This window comes from Colias philodice, chromosome 15 (genome assembly GCF_061535455.1).
Source record: "Colias philodice isolate Cphi_HAF_F1 chromosome 15, ilColPhil1 Martin Lab GWU primary, whole genome shotgun sequence".
In the NCBI taxonomy this organism is placed as follows: Eukaryota; Metazoa; Arthropoda; class Insecta; order Lepidoptera; family Pieridae; genus Colias; species Colias philodice.
In genome coordinates, this window is record NC_143100.1 from 11,220,584 (window position 1) to 11,240,124 (window position 19,541).

A 19,541-nucleotide genomic window follows, 5' to 3' on the forward strand; every position below is an offset into this window, starting at 1 on the left:
CCGACCGCATCTTTTCCTGCGTTGAAAATAAAGAAAGTCCCGTGGTTTTACCTGTATCTTTTTCGTAGGGAATTCATTTTGGGATTAAAGATTTAGGTTCTCTCGCGAGTCTTTAACTATCTTTCTACCAAATTAAATCTAAATCGGTTTAGAGTTACTTTCACATTTTAATATTAGTAGGGATTTAACGCTGATTCTCTGTGATTTGATTTTCAAATAATTTCTTTAAATGAATAAAACAATCACAATAAAGCACCAAGGTTACCTTATGTAGAAATCATCAATCCATCTTAACATCTATTAGCAAAAAGCACTAAAACAAACAGCGAGACATGTAACAAATTTACACTTCGAAGTTCTATTACATCACCAGTATGAAGCCTAAGGTTAAGGTCACACACTACAGCAGCAATGTAATGAATCACCGCGATAGCATTGATAATATCTGGAACGGTAGTCCACTCCACAGGCATTTATTGGTGCAATGCACGATGCAAGTGTCATATTTGGGCTCTATTGTTTTCAGTAAATAATATTTAGTTATAGCTTCTATGAAATTGTATTATTACTCTATTATTTCGATTGTAGAGCAAACAAAGATTTTCATTAACTTTCTTCTTACACATAGTAAGTTGTGAGGTGGATAAACATATAAGAATTTCTTGGTAATTAAAAGCAGCATAATATATTGTGTCAGATTATTGTGTTAATAAAATATGCTCAAATAATTATCTAACTTAAGCATATAATATTTTGTTAATATCTTCTCTATAATCCAAATCCAACAAAACATTTGTTTCTGTAATTTTATTTGGCATAATATTTTCTACAAAACTAAGAAAATAAATTTCCGTCGCTTTTCCTCGTCGTTACGTGTTTTTGTTATTCAAGTTTCTGAAAGAAATCATAATATTATGTTTCTCTCGTTGGTAATGCTAATCTTCAAAGCTGATAAGTTAATTTTTTGTCTTAAAATAAAAATCCCGTATCACAGTGTATACGTAACAAAAACCCTCCAAAATTTTTCAAATAAGGTTTTATTTTTAAATACTTTGTCGTAAGAATTTTTTTAGTATTTCCTAGCGTTAAGGGTGTCTAGACAGAACGGCTTTTATCGGCTCAGTATATCTATAATTATATACCTTACAACGAATTATTAGTTTTGTTTACATTCATAGAAAAATGTATGGAAGTACAATAAATAATATATAGACTAAAAATAGACGTGGCGTGTACAAAACAATCGATAGAGCCTTGGCCTGGTTATTTGTTTATATGCAATGGTATTCCGCCAAAATACAAATAAAGAAATTTTATTTTTAAGATCATTTATGTAGGGCGTCTTTTACGCTCGATTTTAAAAATAATTTGTAATCAAAAGTTTCTGTGGGGCACTAGGGTTATTCACATTCAATTTAAATAATTAGTACGAGACAATGGTTTAGCCCAAAAGTATTAATAGTGTTAAACGTATACAAAAGTATTTGGAAACCTACTTGGAATTTTATTGTTCACGCTCGTCCAGAATTTTACCATATTAAAAGTAACTAGCGGTCCGCCCCGGCTTCGCCCGTGGTACATATTTACGTTTTCTCTACATAAGAACCATCCTCCTACTTCAAAGAATGTAATAAAAAAAGAATTATCGAAATCAGTCCACCCATTCACGCGTGATGCCGTGACAACGCGAAACGGGTTTTTTGAAAGAAAGAAAGAAAAAACGTTTATTTAATGACACATAGCCTCACACATACATAATGAAAAACAATTTATACAATACTTATATGCTACAATACTTACTTACTACAATACTTAAAAATACACATTGAAGTGTGTAGTCTGTGAAGCATGATACCATTAAAAGGGGAAATCACTCGGTGAACATCTGTGACGTAAAAAAAAAAAGTCACAGCACCGATTTTCAGTGAGCCCCGAGAGCAATTATTCGTCATAATATATTTTTAATTGAAGAAAAGAAAATAAATACAATATTAATAGTATAATGTAAAATATAGACATAATAATATACTATAATATATATACACACATACACGTATTATAATATATTTCATATAAAAGAATTTAATGCATAATACATTAAGTAGAACCACTAAACAGGATTAGGTAAATTGGTAAATAAATATATAAATAAAACAAAGCAATGAAAGTTAATAAGGATTCCGCTACAGTATATACTTAAACCTACAACCATGGACGTGAGCCCAAGGAAAGCAAGTTTCGACGAGTGAAGGCCATATAGATAAGGGTTTCATTTTTATATATATAAATTGCATGCGATCCCCGTTGAAAATTAATAAAAAAGGTGGTGTGACATGGCTCAAAAGCTTAATTTCTTATCAATAGATCAATCAGTGAAACATCAGCGAAATACATAGGTGGAAACCTTTTAAGTATAAAAGTGTAAAGAAAATGTTTGTGTTTGTGAGCATACTCATAAAAAAATCCATCCCTTACGAAGTTAACTATTCTGAATTGAAATTGGCCGCAATCTAAATTTAATTTCTATATGTATCAAAATCTCACAAAAAATTTTTATAAAACAATATTCCGTGACAAAGTTCATCAGCACATTAATTCAAAGAACATTTTAAAGTATACAATGACAAACAGACAGTCTGATCTAGTAAATTGTCTACACGCTATCGTGGTTCAATGTACTGTGACCATTTGTTATTGTTATAAGAATATTAATTAATTATTAATATTTAATTATAGGGAAAATTAAAAAAAAATTATGGCTGATTAAGGGCCGATTTTTCAATCCTTGGTTAAAATTTATCCGTCCAATGAAGTATTACCAGAACATTTTAAAATGTCACCTGTAAATTGTCATAAACTGACAATTAGAATACATTTTTGAAATGGTAATTTAATACGTCATTCGATGAATAAGTTTTAACCAAGGATTGAAAAATCGGCCCTTAAAAGACTCTGGATAAGTTCTGTAAGCTTATCTGTCAGTTAATTTTAAAGAAAATGCATGAAATTTATATTATGTCAAAAGCGTCAGAGAAGCTATCAGGCTCACAATCAGAATGTTTGTGAAGCTCGCTCCTTGCGTTGGAATTAGATATTAAATTTTTATTTAATGCTTTCAAAGCATGCGTTTTGTATACGAACATTAAAATTATATGTCTATGTTCTATGCTTCTCTTTATAAATTATAAAGTTGTGAAGTTAGTGAATTTTTTGAGTTTATGACGTTGTAGGGGGAAATATCTGGACCTACTGAAAATATTTAAAAAATAATTCAACCAATAGATGCCACGTGATCTGTGAGTTTCATATCTATATTTAATTTTATTCTTATCCTGGACCGACGGGTACGAAGGTTAGTTGCATATAATATCAATTCATAGTTTGGATATTATATATCTGCCCTCACAATCAGCCTAGGTGGGATGAAGTAATCAGTTGAACTTATGAGTTGAGGTTACTATGGAAACCCAAAATCAACTATTGTTAGCAGTTACTCGTTAGTCACTAACTAAGTCATATTCTGTGGTTGTGATTCGTTAGTGTCCTATCCCAATCCATTTGAGATTCGAGAATCATAGAATGAACTCTATAATATTACTTATATTTAAATCATGTTAGTATAACCGCACTGAAAAAACTATTTAATTGTGTTTTTTACATACCGAGACGAGATAATTACGAGATTTGTAATTATTTACATATTTTACAATCACTTATGGATTTTTATACGTCTGGAGGGAGGGCTTCCCTCAAATCCTTGAGCAAGGCCTTTTCTGGCCTTGTCTGGACGTCGCGTGATAAAATATGTGTGTAAATAATATTAAACGTACACCTAATAATCCTAATATATTCATATTCTTCATGCCTCTTGTATGTTTTACATGGTGAATCTGAAGTATTGTTTTATTGTCAAAAGAAAAATAATAATATTTAAATAGCTCAATCAAGTGGAATCCCACATTAACAATATTATGGTCGCCACAAATAAGCGCACGCAAAAATACCATTTTAATTGACGTCATAGAATACTTTAACTACCTATTCGCGACTATTCACATTACTTTGTTTCTATTTATGGACTATAATTTTATTAGCATGGAAATATTTTTCTTTGTTTTACCCCTTTGGGATCAAGTGGATTTTTATGGAAACATTTGGAACTAAGTCACTTGTTTTGAAATCCAAAACGATGGACTAAAGGATAATATTTTCCTGTGTACGATTTTATGCGAGTACCTACCTAGCATATTTTAGAAATTTGGAAATCGAATACTTTTTAACGGATGTAAAACGCGATTAATGTATGTTATTTAATCCGATATTTCGAACACTTTATAGCGAGCGACCTAAAAACTAATATATATATCTGAGTAATTTTTACACAGGTTCAAAATTTACTTGAAATGTTGAAGACACAAAAATAACGAAAATCGTAACCCACATACAAATTCCAGAAACACAATATTATGCGATTCTTTAGGGAATATATTGGAGTATCATATTTTGTATATGGGTCGCGACATACCTACTATATATTCCTTCTTTCGGAACTGTTATTTAGGAAAAAACGAACTGAAATAAAAGCAATATATTGTGTTCAATATGTTTACTTATTTAATTACTACATTTAAAATATAAGATCCAAACTAAAATTATATTTTGATAAATATTCAATTCATGTATCTTTGAGACTATTTCCGTTTAGCATAAAATTCTCGGAAGCTTTTATTTGACGCCAGAAATGTAATTTGGCGAAATTTCGGTACTAAATCTAATTATAGGTCAAACTTAAGGAATTCATTCAACAAAAATTCATTCTCATTCAGATTTGGTTATTGGTAATCCTGTTATTATAACGAAAAGGTTGGATTTAGCCTTTTAAGTGTATAGAACAGTCATAATATTTTTCACTTGATATTATTTATCGATCTATAGGGAAACTTCGAACTCGAATTAAAACAACATTTCTTCCTCCCTTATTTTAAAAGTTTCTTAAAAATGCATTGAATCACTTTAAAATATTTTTTTCTGGAATAACTATTGTTATTCTTTAGAAATTTAAGAGATTTTAAATTTAATTCACAGGAATAATATCCCAAATATAGTTTAATACGTTTATTCCATAAAAAAAAATTTTCAATTGTTATTTTCAGGCTGTGCAATGACGTGGCATCCAAAAGGAACCATACACTGAAACCACGAGTGGTGTTACCAGAGACTTATGTTAAAGGTAATTTTCTGATTAATTCCTTTACCCAATAGTATTTTATTTATTTATTCATAACCCAAATTTAACATTAATTAAATGTTATACTTGTATTTATATAAAAGCCACAAAAACTGAAAAACGAAAGAGTTAACTGTTTATACCAAAGCACTCTCCCTACGACGGAGCTATCGCTTACCTAACCAAAATATAATTTACGTTCCCATATATAGGTACAAACATTTCAATGCTCAATATATTTAATTTCATAACAAAAAACTTATTTTAAAATATATGTATGTAGTATAAATAATTAAAATGATAGTATTGTAAAAATATTTTAGATAGGTAATTATTATAATGTTTTTTACAGAAATGAGGCCTCCATCTCGCAAGGGCACGCCAGTAACGGTGGAGTTCAGTATATACGTGGTCGATGTTAATTCTATTAATGTGGAAGATATGGATTTTAGGTAAATGGAGCATTATTTAAATCAAATCGTTCAAGAATTCCTCGCATAATCGATTTAAAGTAAGACTTTTTCATGAAAACACATTTCAAATGCGAATACAAGATTATAGCTATTTGCGAAAGTTTTTCTTTCGAACTTTAAATAACAGTACTTTTCATTAAATATAGGTAAAATGTTATTTATATACAAATCATAAAAAAAAAAAAATTAAATACATGCTTCACCTAATCTATCAGGATTCATAACGATTACTTGCAGATACTTACCAAGATTAACAAAATATAGCATACTAGAGGTCCGCCCCGGCTACGCCCGTGGTACATTTTATTTCGCAATAAGGTAGCCTATGTCCTTTCTCGGGTATCAAAATACATATCTCCATACCAAAGTTCATGCAAATTGGTTGAGCAGTTTAGGCGTGATTGAGTAACAGACAGACAGACAGAGTTACTTTCGCATTTATAATATTAGTATGGATGAGATGTGGATGAAATAGTCAAGTACAGATTACTACAGGAAAAAGTGTTTCTTCTATAAAATAGGGTATTTTATTGTATTGTCATATTATCACTCAAAATAATAAGTATAAATAGATACTAGACCTATAGGAAAAAAAGAAAAATATTTTAAACTGACCTCACGAGATGTAAATCATCAATTACATTTTTGGAGTGAAACCTTTTTAGGCGTGTTGAGAGTAAAATTTCAAGGTCGCGCCATGGCAATACCTCCACGTCATCGAATAAGGCGACGATTTTGGTATCTTTGAATCTTGCCAAAGTAGTTTCATTTCTGACACGTGTGCTCGGTACACATGCTCTTTTTTTAATATCCTTTCAAACTTATCTAGAGACAATTAATTTAAACTGGAACAAATTGAAACCTAGATCATATTACAAACAATAAACAAATTTTAATTAGGTTCGCTTAATAACTTTCAGAATTTATTGGCCGCAAACATTGTTAACACAACAGATTTTTGTAAAGCTCAGGTTAAATTTTTATAAACAAACATTACAAATACAAACATGTCTCAAATATATCAATACCTAACTCCTTTTAACAAAAATATTATCTTGAACAATCCTTTCCGAAAACGTAAATTTTCATTTACGTAAAAGACGCGGCTTCGAATCCTGCCTCGTGATCAAATTTGTATTATTCTTTAAAAAATTCTCATTTATAAAGCACTAGCTTTCCGCCCGCTGCTTCGCCCGCGTTTTCAAAGAAAAACCCGTTCCCGTAGGATTTCCGGGATAAAACCTATCCTATGTCCTTTCTCGGGTATCAAAATATCTCTATACCAAATTTCATGCAAATTGGTTCAGTAGTTAAGGCGTGATTGAGTAACAGACAGACAGACAGAGTTACTTTCGCATTTATAATATTAGTATGGATTTGAATGCTATATAACTAATCGTAAATTTTCTTCAACAATTATTTCAGAGTGGACATGTTTATCAGACAGACTTGGTTAGAGAGTAGACTGCAGCTCCCTGATGACATTTTTGAGGAGGGTGATGACCACGTGACGTTACCGCCCGAGTTCTTCGACAATCTGTGGCACCCAGACCCTTACTTCCTTAACTCCAAAGTGACAGGTAATTTAAATTTCCAATTTCTTTCATAATGGGCATTACCTTTTAAATGGAAATTTCATTAATCATAGACATGATTTTTGCAGGTCCGTTCCCAAAATTAATGTGTTTTATAAACAGAGAAAACATTAACTAATTTGAAGTAGATTCTACTAATTTCAGTCACATAAAATGTAATTTATATTGTAACGTCATACTTTTAGTTAGAAGGAACGCAATTATTTCATCAAGATCAAAATCTACCATTTTCTATGATGCTAGGAAATTTTAATAATGAGTAACTAGTTAATTATTCAAAATTGTTTTATAAATATATTATATATCTTTAACAAGTGGATAAATTTATATCTACGCCCTTTATTTAACAATAGGTATTGGCTATAAAATTTCTCTGCAAAAATCTGAATAAATACGAAAGTGGGTGAATCATCTGATAAATAACAGCACGAAGAGTTTCTTCAATAATTTAGTTTCAAATAATTTTTCTATTTTTTTTTCTCTCACTTTTATACAATAATTTATTATTGTGTTCTCTTGCTCTTCTCTTTTCTATTTCTTCATAGTATACTAATTATTTAGTGACTACATCGACAGCCAAGAACTTGCAATGGGTTTAAAACGGGTTAAATTCACTATTTTATAACTTAACCTTAAGTTTTACAACGTGACCATGAGGATGATAATTTTAAGTGCTAATAGTGGTCTAAAAAATTAATATACTACTATGTAAAGCGCGATTTATTCTATGTCAATCAAGCTTTATATCTGCAATTTCTAAACTAACTCGCTAATGGAATAAAATATATCCCTTTTTTTCATCAAAATCAAAGAGACAAATATTCTCTATAGAGCTCTTAATGAAACAGCTCTTCAGTACAACGTTGTAACAAGTAAAAAACTAATTAAAGTTTTAATTCTAGGAGGGGACTGTCACTTTTGTCATCAGTCAGCTGGTATGCGTTTCCTTCTTTGCACCTAACACCAGCACTTTCAGCTTTTTAATTAGGGGGCATTGGTTTTTTCATTATCCTTTAATTTATTAAGCTATTGCATAGCTTCTATCGCAGGCCTTGAGCGCGGGGACCGAATCTAGAAATTCTGTAACGAAAAAACCTCACGCTCCCCACTCCGACGGGCGGAGGTGTGGCTTGAAGGCATGCTATGCAATAGCTTTACCACGGCAGTCCCCGAGTGCCACACGTTTTTTTTTCTATGTATCTATTTTTATGTTGTGTTCTATTTCACTGCTGATTGAGTTTTCACGGATTAAAAGATGGCTACACACTTTCGTATTTATTATAAACTAGCTTTCCGCCCGCGGCTTCGCCCACGCATTCAAAGAAAAACCCGCATAGTTCCCGTTCCCGTGGGATTTCCGGGATTGCGTCAAATTCCCGGGATAAAAAGTAGCCTATGTCCTTTCTCGGGTATCAAACCATCTCCATACCAAATTTCATGAAAATTGGTTCAGTAGTTAAGGCGTGATTGAGTAACAGACAGACAGACAGATGTACTTTCGCATATTAGTATGGATTTTATATAATACTAGCTGCGCCCCGCGGTTTCACCCGGGTGGCTCTGCTCCTGTTGGTCTTAGCGATTATAGCCTTCCTCGATAAATGGGCTATCTAACACCGAAATAATTTTTCAAATCGGAACAGTAGATGCTGAGATTAGCGCTTTCAAACAAACAAACAAACTCTTCAGCCTTATAATATTATATAATAGTATAGATTACTAATAAAATAGCGAGACAATATTACGTACAATAACAAAACATAAGACAACTAATTAATTTGTAATATAAAGAGATATCTGATCTGATAGATGATCTATTATAGTCGTTAATCATGTGTCATGAATAAGGTTGTATCCACATGTTATGAATGGTTTTAAAAGATCGTTTAAAACTTGCAAACTGAACTCAAGCAACTATACAGGGTGTCCCAAAAAGTAGTGATATACTGAAGCTGGGAGGTAGAGAACTTAGAGGGCTATCCGAATCACCCCCATGTGTGTTATGTGATTTTTCGTATTTTCGGAGTTATTACATTTTTTTCAATTTTTCATCTATCGCCGAGTACGATGAGATTTTTATTTATGGTGACGTGAATTATTGCGCTAGATGCTTGATTTTTTTTGGGTGCTAAGCTGAAAGATAGGCCAATTCAGTATGGTAACATTTACTATCATTAGATCTTCGAATGGAATAAAAAAAAGAATTAAATGCCAAGAAAGATAAAATTACCCAGTATGTTCATAACTTCAAGGGCCCATAAAAAATAAAATCACATAAAATGTTTTTTCCATTTGGCTTTTAAAAACTTGCTCTATCGATCAGGTAGCTACCCTAAAAATTTCATTTTATTATTATGAAGGCTTCAATCGAAAAATTGAAATCTAAATGTGGTAAGTGCAAAATTTTTATTAACATGATGATCATTTAAACCAATAAATAGGTGTTTAATTACCAGAATTTTTTTTAAATAGCCCCGCTGTTGCTCAATGCAAGTGCGACATCACCGTAAAAAGTTGTCTTTCTAATGTCTGAATGCTCTTTTATCATTTTTAATGGTTTCTTCTGCTACTATGAATTTCCGGGTTATTTCGTCCAAATTGTGGCAGTCTCTCGTCTTTGTAGTATCCCCACGGAAAAAATTCAATAGGGTTAATGTCCGGTGACCGTGGAGGCAAGGCTAAAGGGCAAAAATACCCTGAAAGATGGATTGGTCGTTGCAGCCTGCGCATGCGCCGGTGACGCCTGCTTTAAAACCTGGCCTCCACGGTCCCTCGACCTAAACCCCATTGATTTGTTTCAATGGGGATACTAAAAAGACTTCGGCTACTTGAGAGAATGCCACAATTTGGACGAAATAGCCCGGAAATTCATAGTAGCAGAAGAAACCATTAAAAATGATAAAAAAGCATTCAGACATTTAAAAGACAACTTTTTACGGTGATGTCGCACTTGCATTGAGCAACAGCGGGGATATTTAAAAAAAAATTCTGGTAATTAAACACCTATTTATTGGTTTTAATGATCATCATGTTAATAAAAATTTTGCACTTACCACATTTAGATTTCAATTTTTCGATTGAAGCCTTCAGAATAATAAAATGAAATTTTTAGGGTAGCTACCTGATCGATAGAGCAAGTTTTTAAAAGCCAAATGGAAAACCTTTTTTATGTGATTTTATTTTTTTATGGGCCCTTGAAGTTATGAACATACTGGGTAATTTTATCTTTCTTGGCATTTAATTCTTTTTTTTATTCCATTCGAAGATCTAACGATAGTAAATGTTACCATACTGAATTGGCCTATCTTTCAGCTTAGCACACAAAAAAAATCAAGCATCTAGCGCAATAATTCACGTCACCATAAATAAAAATCTCATCGTACTCGGCGATAGATGAAAAATTGAAAAAAATGTAATAACTCCGAAAATACGAAAAATCGCATAACACACATGGGGGTGATTCGGATAGCCCTCTTGGTCCTCTACCTCCCAGCTTCCGTTCATCACTACTTTTTGGGACACCCTGTATAAGAAAAATTTTATATGAAACAAGCTTTCCGCCCGCGGCTTCGCCCGCTTTGTCTTGTATACTAAAACCTTCCTCTTGAAGCACTCTATCTATTAAAAAAACCGCATTAAAATCCGTTGCGTAGTTTTGAAGATTTAAGGCGCGGGTCAAACACAAGCGGTGCGGGCGCGGGCGTGCCATAAGCGCGCCTCTTCAATCTGTTTTGCACCACATCCTTCTTATACATTTTGTATGAAAGAATTTTGGACAGGCGTCGAGGCGGCACGCCACCGTTGCGCCGCGGGCGTACCGCAGGCGTACCGCAGGCGCGCTTCCCCAAATAGAGGTCAATTCACGGTCATACACAATCAAAAACAAATCGGGTGGTATAGACCGGGAGATACTGACACAAAATTTCGAGTCATTTGTAACAGGATGGCGGTTCTACGGGGGTCTTAGTACGCAATGACAAAAACGAAAATGATGGTGTGAACGCTGGTACCGGTGGCTTAGTCGCGTGGGCGTTAGTCGAACTCGTCGGAAAAATAGCGAAAGTCAAACGATTTGTAACACAAAAATTTTAGAATTTACCGATAGCCCATAAAAAAGAAGTAGGCGGTAGTCTCATGCCATACTTTTCCGGTGTGACTTACAGCCCGCCATACCGACGCGAATGTGTTGATTTAAATAAAACAATTATTCAACCATTTGTACCAGACTAACTTTTGCACAGGTAACCATCGTCATGCAGCCATTTACGAAAATCGCCATGCCATACTTTTCGGACGATTCCAAATGGTCGCCATACCGCCGAAAATCTGCAAAAAAATTTATTTCGCCAAATTTTTTGTACCAGTATTGCATTTGGATTTTTGGAGAGTATTTGATAAAATGTGACCATTGTTATATTTGCCATACTTCTAGTAGGGGGAAAAAGTGCTGTCATACTTAAAAAAATAATTTATTATTAATTTATATAAGTGAAAATTTCCAACACCTAGATCTTTGAAATTTTATATTTATATTCGTTGATCCTCAAACTTACAGGAAAAATAAGTGCCATACTGTTACAAATCGTTTGACTTTCGCTATTTTCCGACGAGTTCGACTAACTCCCACGCGACTAAGCCACCGGTACCAGCGTTCACACCATCATTTTCCTTTTTGTCATTGCGTACTAAGACCCCTGTAGAACCACCATCCTGTTACAAATGACTCGAAATTTTGTGTCAGTATCTCCCGGTCTATAGTAGGAGACGGTAGCCTGTCAGTCAAAAATGTGTTCTCTCTGTGTGGAATTATATAGAGCTGCTATTACATACCCTTCTTCGTTTTGTTTTTAAAGGTGAATTGAATTAATCGATGAAATGATTTACACAGGTGATGGCAGTAGGGAAAGTGAAAATGAAGAAGAGCATAATGAAAGTTCCCATGTATTTACAATGTCAGAAATAAAGATAATCCTGATTTTGATTGTGTTTTTTATTTATTTGTAATTGTAATAATATTGTGGAATGATCAGTACTGTAAATACTTTTGAACTGAGATTTTAATGATAAGATTTATATGGTTTAAATGTAAACCTGTGTTTGAAAACCATATTTTATCTATACTAATATTATAAAGAGGAAAGGTTTGTATGTATGTATGTATGTATGTATGTATGTATGGTTTTCACGCATAAACTAGGTACTGGACCGATTTTGATGAAATTTGGCACAGATAATCTTTAGACCCTGAAAAAGAACATAGGCTACCTCTTATTGCGAAATATGTACCACGGGCGAAGCCGGGGCGGACCGCTAGTACAATATAAATTTTGTGTTATTTTAACCTTCTTTTCTTCCATCATTACACCAGTACCTACTACTTTAAAATTACTTTAAAAGTACTATAAAATTTTCCAAGTAAATTCCAACATTTCCAACAAAGATATATTTGCAATCGTGGGGTTATCCTCGCTATTTACTTACAAGGAATTATCAAAACAAAATCGTTACTTTCAAATTAACGTTACTTTCAAATCTCTTTTAGCACAAAAAACATAATTTTACTAAATTATGCATGAAGAAAATGCATTTAACCTCTCTATATAAATATCATTTTCGGACGCCAACAGCGCGCCCGATGCGCGCCGGCAGCGCGCCCGAGGCGCGCCGGCAGCGCGCCCGAGGCGCGCCGGCTGGCGCGCCCGCGGTGCGCCCGATGCGCGCCGCGCCGCTTGTATATGTCCCGCGCCTAAGCATACATAGGGACATAGGGACAGAGAAAGCGACTTTGTTTTATACTATGTAGTGATTTATGAAGGAAAAGACATGGAATTTTACTTTTGCAGGAAATGAGCAATCATTATTTTACGGCTAACCTTTGCCATATCGCCTAATTTAAGTTAGTTTCTCAGAAGTACAATGACTTGACTGATTTTTATAAAACTTTTGCGTTTTATGTTTATTTTATTACTAGCTTTCCACAGGCGGCTTCGCCCGCATTTCAAAGAAAAAGCCGCATAGTTCCCGTTCCCGTGGGATTTCCGGGATAAAACCTATCCTATGTGTTAATCCAAGTTACCCTTTACATGTGTGCTTAATTTAATTGTAATCGGTTCAGTAGTATTTGCGTGAAAGAGTAGGTAACAATTTAACAAACACACACACATCCTCACAAACTTTCGCATTTATAATATTAGTAGAATAATAACACCAAAGTTTGATAAAAACCAGTCAAGCCGTTTCGGAGGAGTTTGGTTATAAGCAGCTGTTACACACGAATTCTATATACAGCTAATTGAAACAGATAAAATGATAATATGTACATATGAACTAACTAGAGTACATGAGACGTTTGTCTCATTCAGTTGTGTCTTAGACATAATTAATTTTCACGCTTCAAAATACTAAATCACTTCCAGATGTTCATACCTACATGATATATATTCTAAGCGTGAATAGATTCAAAGATAATGGATTAATGTGTGGCAGGAATATCATACAATCCGTCGTTTTGCGAAAGATACCAGGAATTTCAGTCTTTAAAATAACATACATACAAAATTTATTAGACAATTTTGCTGATTTCTTTTGTTAGTAAAGAAAGACTACAAATACAAAATATATGAAACTAGGTAACGCGGCGAATTTCCTGCCGACGCATTTGTTTTTTCCGGCTTTTTCTAATCGAGATAAAAGTCTGTTAAGACACAGAGTAAAAACGTAATGTGACGATAGTTTCGTAGTATCACAATTACGTGGAATTACGTTGAAATTACGTGGAAACGTATATTTTTAGATTTTGGTTAATATAAATTATTATAAGCCGCTTGTGCTGAATTTACCCGGCTTGATATTAAATAATTAAGTCCTTACGAGTCGGCATAGAAAAGTAAAAGCTAAATATAAGTTAAGTAATAGATTTCATTGTAAGTGAATTATTATTAAAATCGCTATTTTCTGAGTTAACAAAAAATCCAATTTTTCCTTCAATATTAGTTCAGATATTAATATCTGCAAAGGCTATTAAAGTAATTTCACTATTACGCAACTCAATAGCTTCAGAATATAATTATAATGAAAACTCGAGATAATTCAGCAATTTAATTAAATTGGGTTTATGCAAACATTCCATAAACTCTGCACTATTTAGAACAATTACATATTAAAAAAATCAATATAATTTATTTAATTACAATAGGTACCTATAAATAAACACTTCGAAATTCGCTCCAGTTTACACAACAGCTTGTAGATGTAACATACAGCTTACATATCATATTATCGATATCCGATAAATGCTCTACGATTGGTTTAACCTATTACTCGCTTCAGTTATTACTTATTATCAACGATTTGATTGCTTTACAGAAGCTTTAATGAAATAATTGAAAAAAATTGGAAAATTCGCAATTTCTTAATCCATACTAATATTATAAATGCGAAAGTAACTCTGTCTGTCTGTCTGTTACTCAATCACACCTTAACTACTGAACCAATTTGCATGAAATTTGGTATAGAGATATTTTGATACCCGAGAAAGGACATAGGATAGGTTTCCCGGAAATCCCACGGGAGCGGGTTTTTCTTTCTTCTGCGCGGGCGATGCCGCGGGTGGAAAGCTAGTTTTATTATAAGAAGAACAATTACTTTTTCAATCTGCATCCAGGAATTGTTAATTTATTTCACTTGAAATTGAAACTGTAGAGAAAAGTTATTCTAACATTTGTTTATTTCCTTTTTCTATTTTATAATACGATTCGTTTTACGTTCGCTGAGTTGGATTTCCCCGATTCCAATTTCAATTAAATTTTTTATCTACAAATGGGAAGAAGAAGTTGTTCCTAATTGTGGGTAAATTAGAGTACAATTAAGACACTATTAATGTTTACATACCAGCGTACACATCAAACAATCTATAATATTCTGAATTTCCATCTTATCCTTTCAGAGATAGCCGAGTTGACCCAAAAGTTCTCATCAGTGACTCTCTACAGGAACCAAACGGTGCGATACGCAGCTCGAATGCACGCTATCATCGCTTGCCAGATGGAATTTCAACTCTATCCCATGGACATACAGTCGTGTCCTATTTATATAGAAAGCTGTGAGTACCTTTGTTTGACGTTTTATCCAGATGTACTTGTATGTTAATAATAATCTTAAAAGAGTTTAAGATAATAATCAGTAATAAAAGTTATTTAAGCCTGTTGCTATTAAATTGCATTGTTAAACTGAAATGAAAACTAAAATTATATAATATTATTATATTGTATAATAAACTACAGAAAATTCCTATATTGTTAATTTTATATTGTTATTGTGTTTTTTGCTGGAATAAATAATTTTTTCATTTTCATTTTCATCTTCATCCTCATCCTCATCCTCATCCTCATCCTCATCCTCATCCTCATCCTCATCTTCAACTTCATCTTTATTTTCATTTTAAAATAAACTTTTCTCGTTGACAAGGGATATGCAAATGCAATAAATCATCGCAGTGAAATTTATGGTATTAATTATTTAGTTGGATCTGTAAGTAAATTCCAGAACGATTATTTTTTATCAAATTACTTTTTCTACAGTTTCATATAGCAATCAAAAGGTGCGATTCAAATGGAGCAAAGCGGGGGTCACTATTAACCCGGAACTGAAACTGCTGCAGTACCACATCGGGGAACCGCTGAGGCTTGAAGAGACTAATGGATTGATGATTGATAAAGAGGGTAGGAATTTGAAGTTACTTCTATAGAAAGTAATAGTGTCTTAGTGGATTTCAATGTAGTTAGTTATTGGCTTTTTCGTATTGGTCTGCTAGGCTGATTTCTATCACAAATTACTAAATAGTTGTAACGATTCTATAAAAAACCTTATTTCAGACATTAGAAGAATTCGATTTCATAGCACTTTTTGAAATGAAAAGTATTTCAAAAAGTGCTATCTTTTGTCTTCTGTAAACAAATCGGTTCTGTATGTTTACAGCATCGATTTCGTGAAGTACCTAGATGTAGATTTGTTGTAGATGCTTAAGTTTTATATTTATCTCTGTTTCTCAAAACTTGATGAAAAGGTAAAGGTGTGAGAAAATAAAAACCGAAAGAAAGCATCATAATATTATATTAACGACATAACATTTTCAGGAAATTTCTCAAGACTAGTAGTGTACTTCAGGTTCGAGCGGCAAATCGGTCACCATCTCATCCAGACCTTCGCGCCTTCCTCTCTCGTCGTCATGCTCTCCTGGTTTAGCTTCTGGCTGGATCTAGATGCTGTGCCAGGTCGAGTGACCTTGCTGGTTACTTGTATGTTGACGCTCGTCACCATGTTCACGGGGTTACGAGCTGATATACCACCAGTCGCGTATGTTAAGGTACTTTTTATTTCGTGTCATTAGTTTGTAAATGTATTCGTAAAGATATGTAAAGTAGGTCCAATCCTTTTCACTCTTTTAGACCTTTTGTCGTGTTATAAAACTTTTTTATCCGTTTCTACTTCAAAAGCTTTTAACGACTTTGTAGAAACACCTATGCTTATGTCCGTCAACGGAGGTGATCGCTTACCTGTGTTACCCACTGTTACACAAAAAAAGATAAAGAATTAGAATAATTCCAGATTCAATTTTCCAAAAAGCATTTTTTTCTGAATGTTATAAATTTACAGGAAATTACGACTTGAATACAAGACCAAAGAGTTTTTAATTGCAACATTTTACAGGCACTTGACCTCTGGATGGCTGGGTGTATGATGTTCGTATTCTCCGCACTCGGAGAGTTTGTGGTAGTCAAAGTTCTGGATAAGCAGTACCAGATGAATAAATCAAAAGCACAAGAAAATATGCCCAGGATCATACCTGTGGTAAGACCATTTAGTTTTTAGAACATTTTAGACCATAAAAGTTGTTTTATTAAATTTATTAGGTTGTCTATGTTATAGATGGAAAAAAATGTTTCAACGTAGTATTAGAAGCTAATAAAATATAAATGAAACAACATGGGATAATATTAATAGGAATTAGCTAAATAGCCGGTAATTTCCGAATAATTATGTTAATAACGAAATAATTTAGCTACACATATAAAAACTCTGTCAACAAACATAATATAATTGCGATGCACTGATATTCCCCATACTGCATCAATAATATCACTTGTTTTCAGCGCATCAACGGTGAGAAAGGTTCATGTGGAACCGTAGCAGCATGGGAGGGTTCAGGCGTTAGGTGTCGGAAGGTTGACTTGACGTCCCCCGCCTCCCCGCAAGGCGCAACCCCCACCGTCCACTCGCCCGCTGCGCCTACGCATCTAGTTGGAGTGGAACGACGGCAGAGTATATTACAAGTATGCGAACTGAAAATATTACTATAATTTACATTGATTTCGTATTGGTTGTATACAGAATACAATATATAAATAGATGATAGATTGGCAATTGAATATGTTAAAAACTTTGAGGATAAGTAATGTTTCTAGTAAACTTGTTAAGACTTTTAAATAGGTTTCACAATCTTTCCAGGAAACATAACATAATTATGCATGAAAATAAAATTAAACTTGCATTGCATTGGAAAACAATTCTAACGATGTAATTATCAACGCGAGACTTGGGCACTGTATAAAATACGAGTAGACCGTCCATTGCATATTTTCATACAATTTTTGGATAGATAGTCCATTGCATAATTATTTTCATACAATTTTTGGATAATATGATAGAGCTTATCTGTTATTTAAAATGACCAAAAAGGTATATGAATACATCAAGTGTTAGAGTAAGAGACTTTATCAGTAAGTCGTTGTTCTTATTGTCACTATTTCTCTTGATAACATTGATATCTTTGTTCTCAGGTCGCTTGGTTAGATGCAGATACTGGTCAAGAAAGGGTGCTATGGCGCGAAATAGACAAGCTGTCACGAGTGGTGTTTCCCGCCTTATTTCTTCTGTTCGTCACCATGTACTGGCCCGTCCTTCTTCTGAAAACTAAAAGCTCCTCATACTGAATTTATAAGAGGTTAAATCTGGGCTTTGTTTGAATTTCTATTGACCTTTGTCAACATTTTTATACAATGGTAGACTTAGGCGTATTTCACAAACAAATTAATTAATGATGTGGACATTCAAAATGAAAGATAGTAAGTAGGTACATAATATGAATTTGATGATAATTTCCTTCTCGAATGTTCTATTACAGATTTAAGAAAACGAATAGAGGACTTTAATTTTAACTTAACTATATTAATAAAAAATGATTAAAATCAAAATTTTTTTGTCCAAACTAAATGGATAAAATAGATTTTAGAATTTAATCATTTAGAATATTTATTTCTTACAAAGAAATTCTTACAAAAAAATTTTATTTACTTTGCTTGACGTGAGCGCAAGAAAACAAAAAAGTAGATTAATTTTAAGAGAGATTATTTAATGTGATCTCTGTTTTAATTTACATTATTTTGTTTTTTTAATATTTATTATGAGTTTCACTCATATTATGAGGACGACATAGTGACCATTAATTGAATAATTTGATATAAAAATAAAAACATTTGTTATCAAAATATTACACAATTAGGTATACTTTAAACAATTGAATTTAGATTCGTGAGAGAGTCATGTTACAGTGTTACACCCTTGTTGTTTTCTCATAATTATAGGTACCTACAAAATACAGATAGTCAATGCAAGATAATGGACATTCTGACGCAACTTTAATTAATATTTGTTGTTTATATTATTATTAATTTAATAGTATTAGTTTTACACACGCACATTTTCCAAAAAAATCTGTGATAAATTTTCACAATTAATAATGCACTTATGAAAGTAAATAAAATAATTACGCATTACATAGTCAAGAAATATTATATTTATTAAAATTATATTTATTAAGTAACATTAATAGCTTAAGAATATGCGTTATTATATAAAAATAATGGAACTATTAAAAATCCTGCTTATTTTAACGAAAGATTTCATAAACGAAAATTTTGTTAATTGTAATATTTTCAATACAAAAGCTTTGTTTATAGGAAATTCAACATAAAATGTTTCATAATATTATGATAACGAAAAATCACCGGAGTGCCAGTAATAAATCTCTACAAACACGTATTAAATTTAATCCTACATTTGAAACTTTCAGAAAACAATGTTCACGAAATACCAACCGCTAGAAATTCAAAGTTATTCCTTTCAAACATTTGAGTAATAATAAGTTTCATTAAAGTTAAGTGCTTATAAATTTAAATAGAACAACGT

At 32.7% G+C, this 19,541-nt stretch overlaps 1 protein-coding gene across 1 annotated transcript in view; it reads left to right on the forward strand.

The window, feature by feature from the left end:
- Positions 1-18,491, forward strand: part of alka (glycine receptor subunit alpha alkaliphile) — a 37,518-nt gene extending 19,027 nt beyond the window's left edge. Inside the window, exons 3-11 of the mRNA XM_089704343.1 lie at positions 5,154-5,230; positions 5,580-5,679; positions 7,126-7,280; positions 15,241-15,396; positions 15,875-16,015; positions 16,430-16,659; positions 17,004-17,144; positions 17,447-17,626; positions 18,134-18,491. Of these exons, the coding sequence (XP_089560469.1) occupies positions 5,154-5,230; positions 5,580-5,679; positions 7,126-7,280; positions 15,241-15,396; positions 15,875-16,015; positions 16,430-16,659; positions 17,004-17,144; positions 17,447-17,626; positions 18,134-18,286 (1,333 nt within the window). The 3' untranslated portion in view covers positions 18,287-18,491. The remainder of the gene's footprint in view (positions 1-5,153; positions 5,231-5,579; positions 5,680-7,125; positions 7,281-15,240; positions 15,397-15,874; positions 16,016-16,429; positions 16,660-17,003; positions 17,145-17,446; positions 17,627-18,133) is intronic.
- Positions 18,492-19,541: the final 1,050 nt, after the last annotated feature.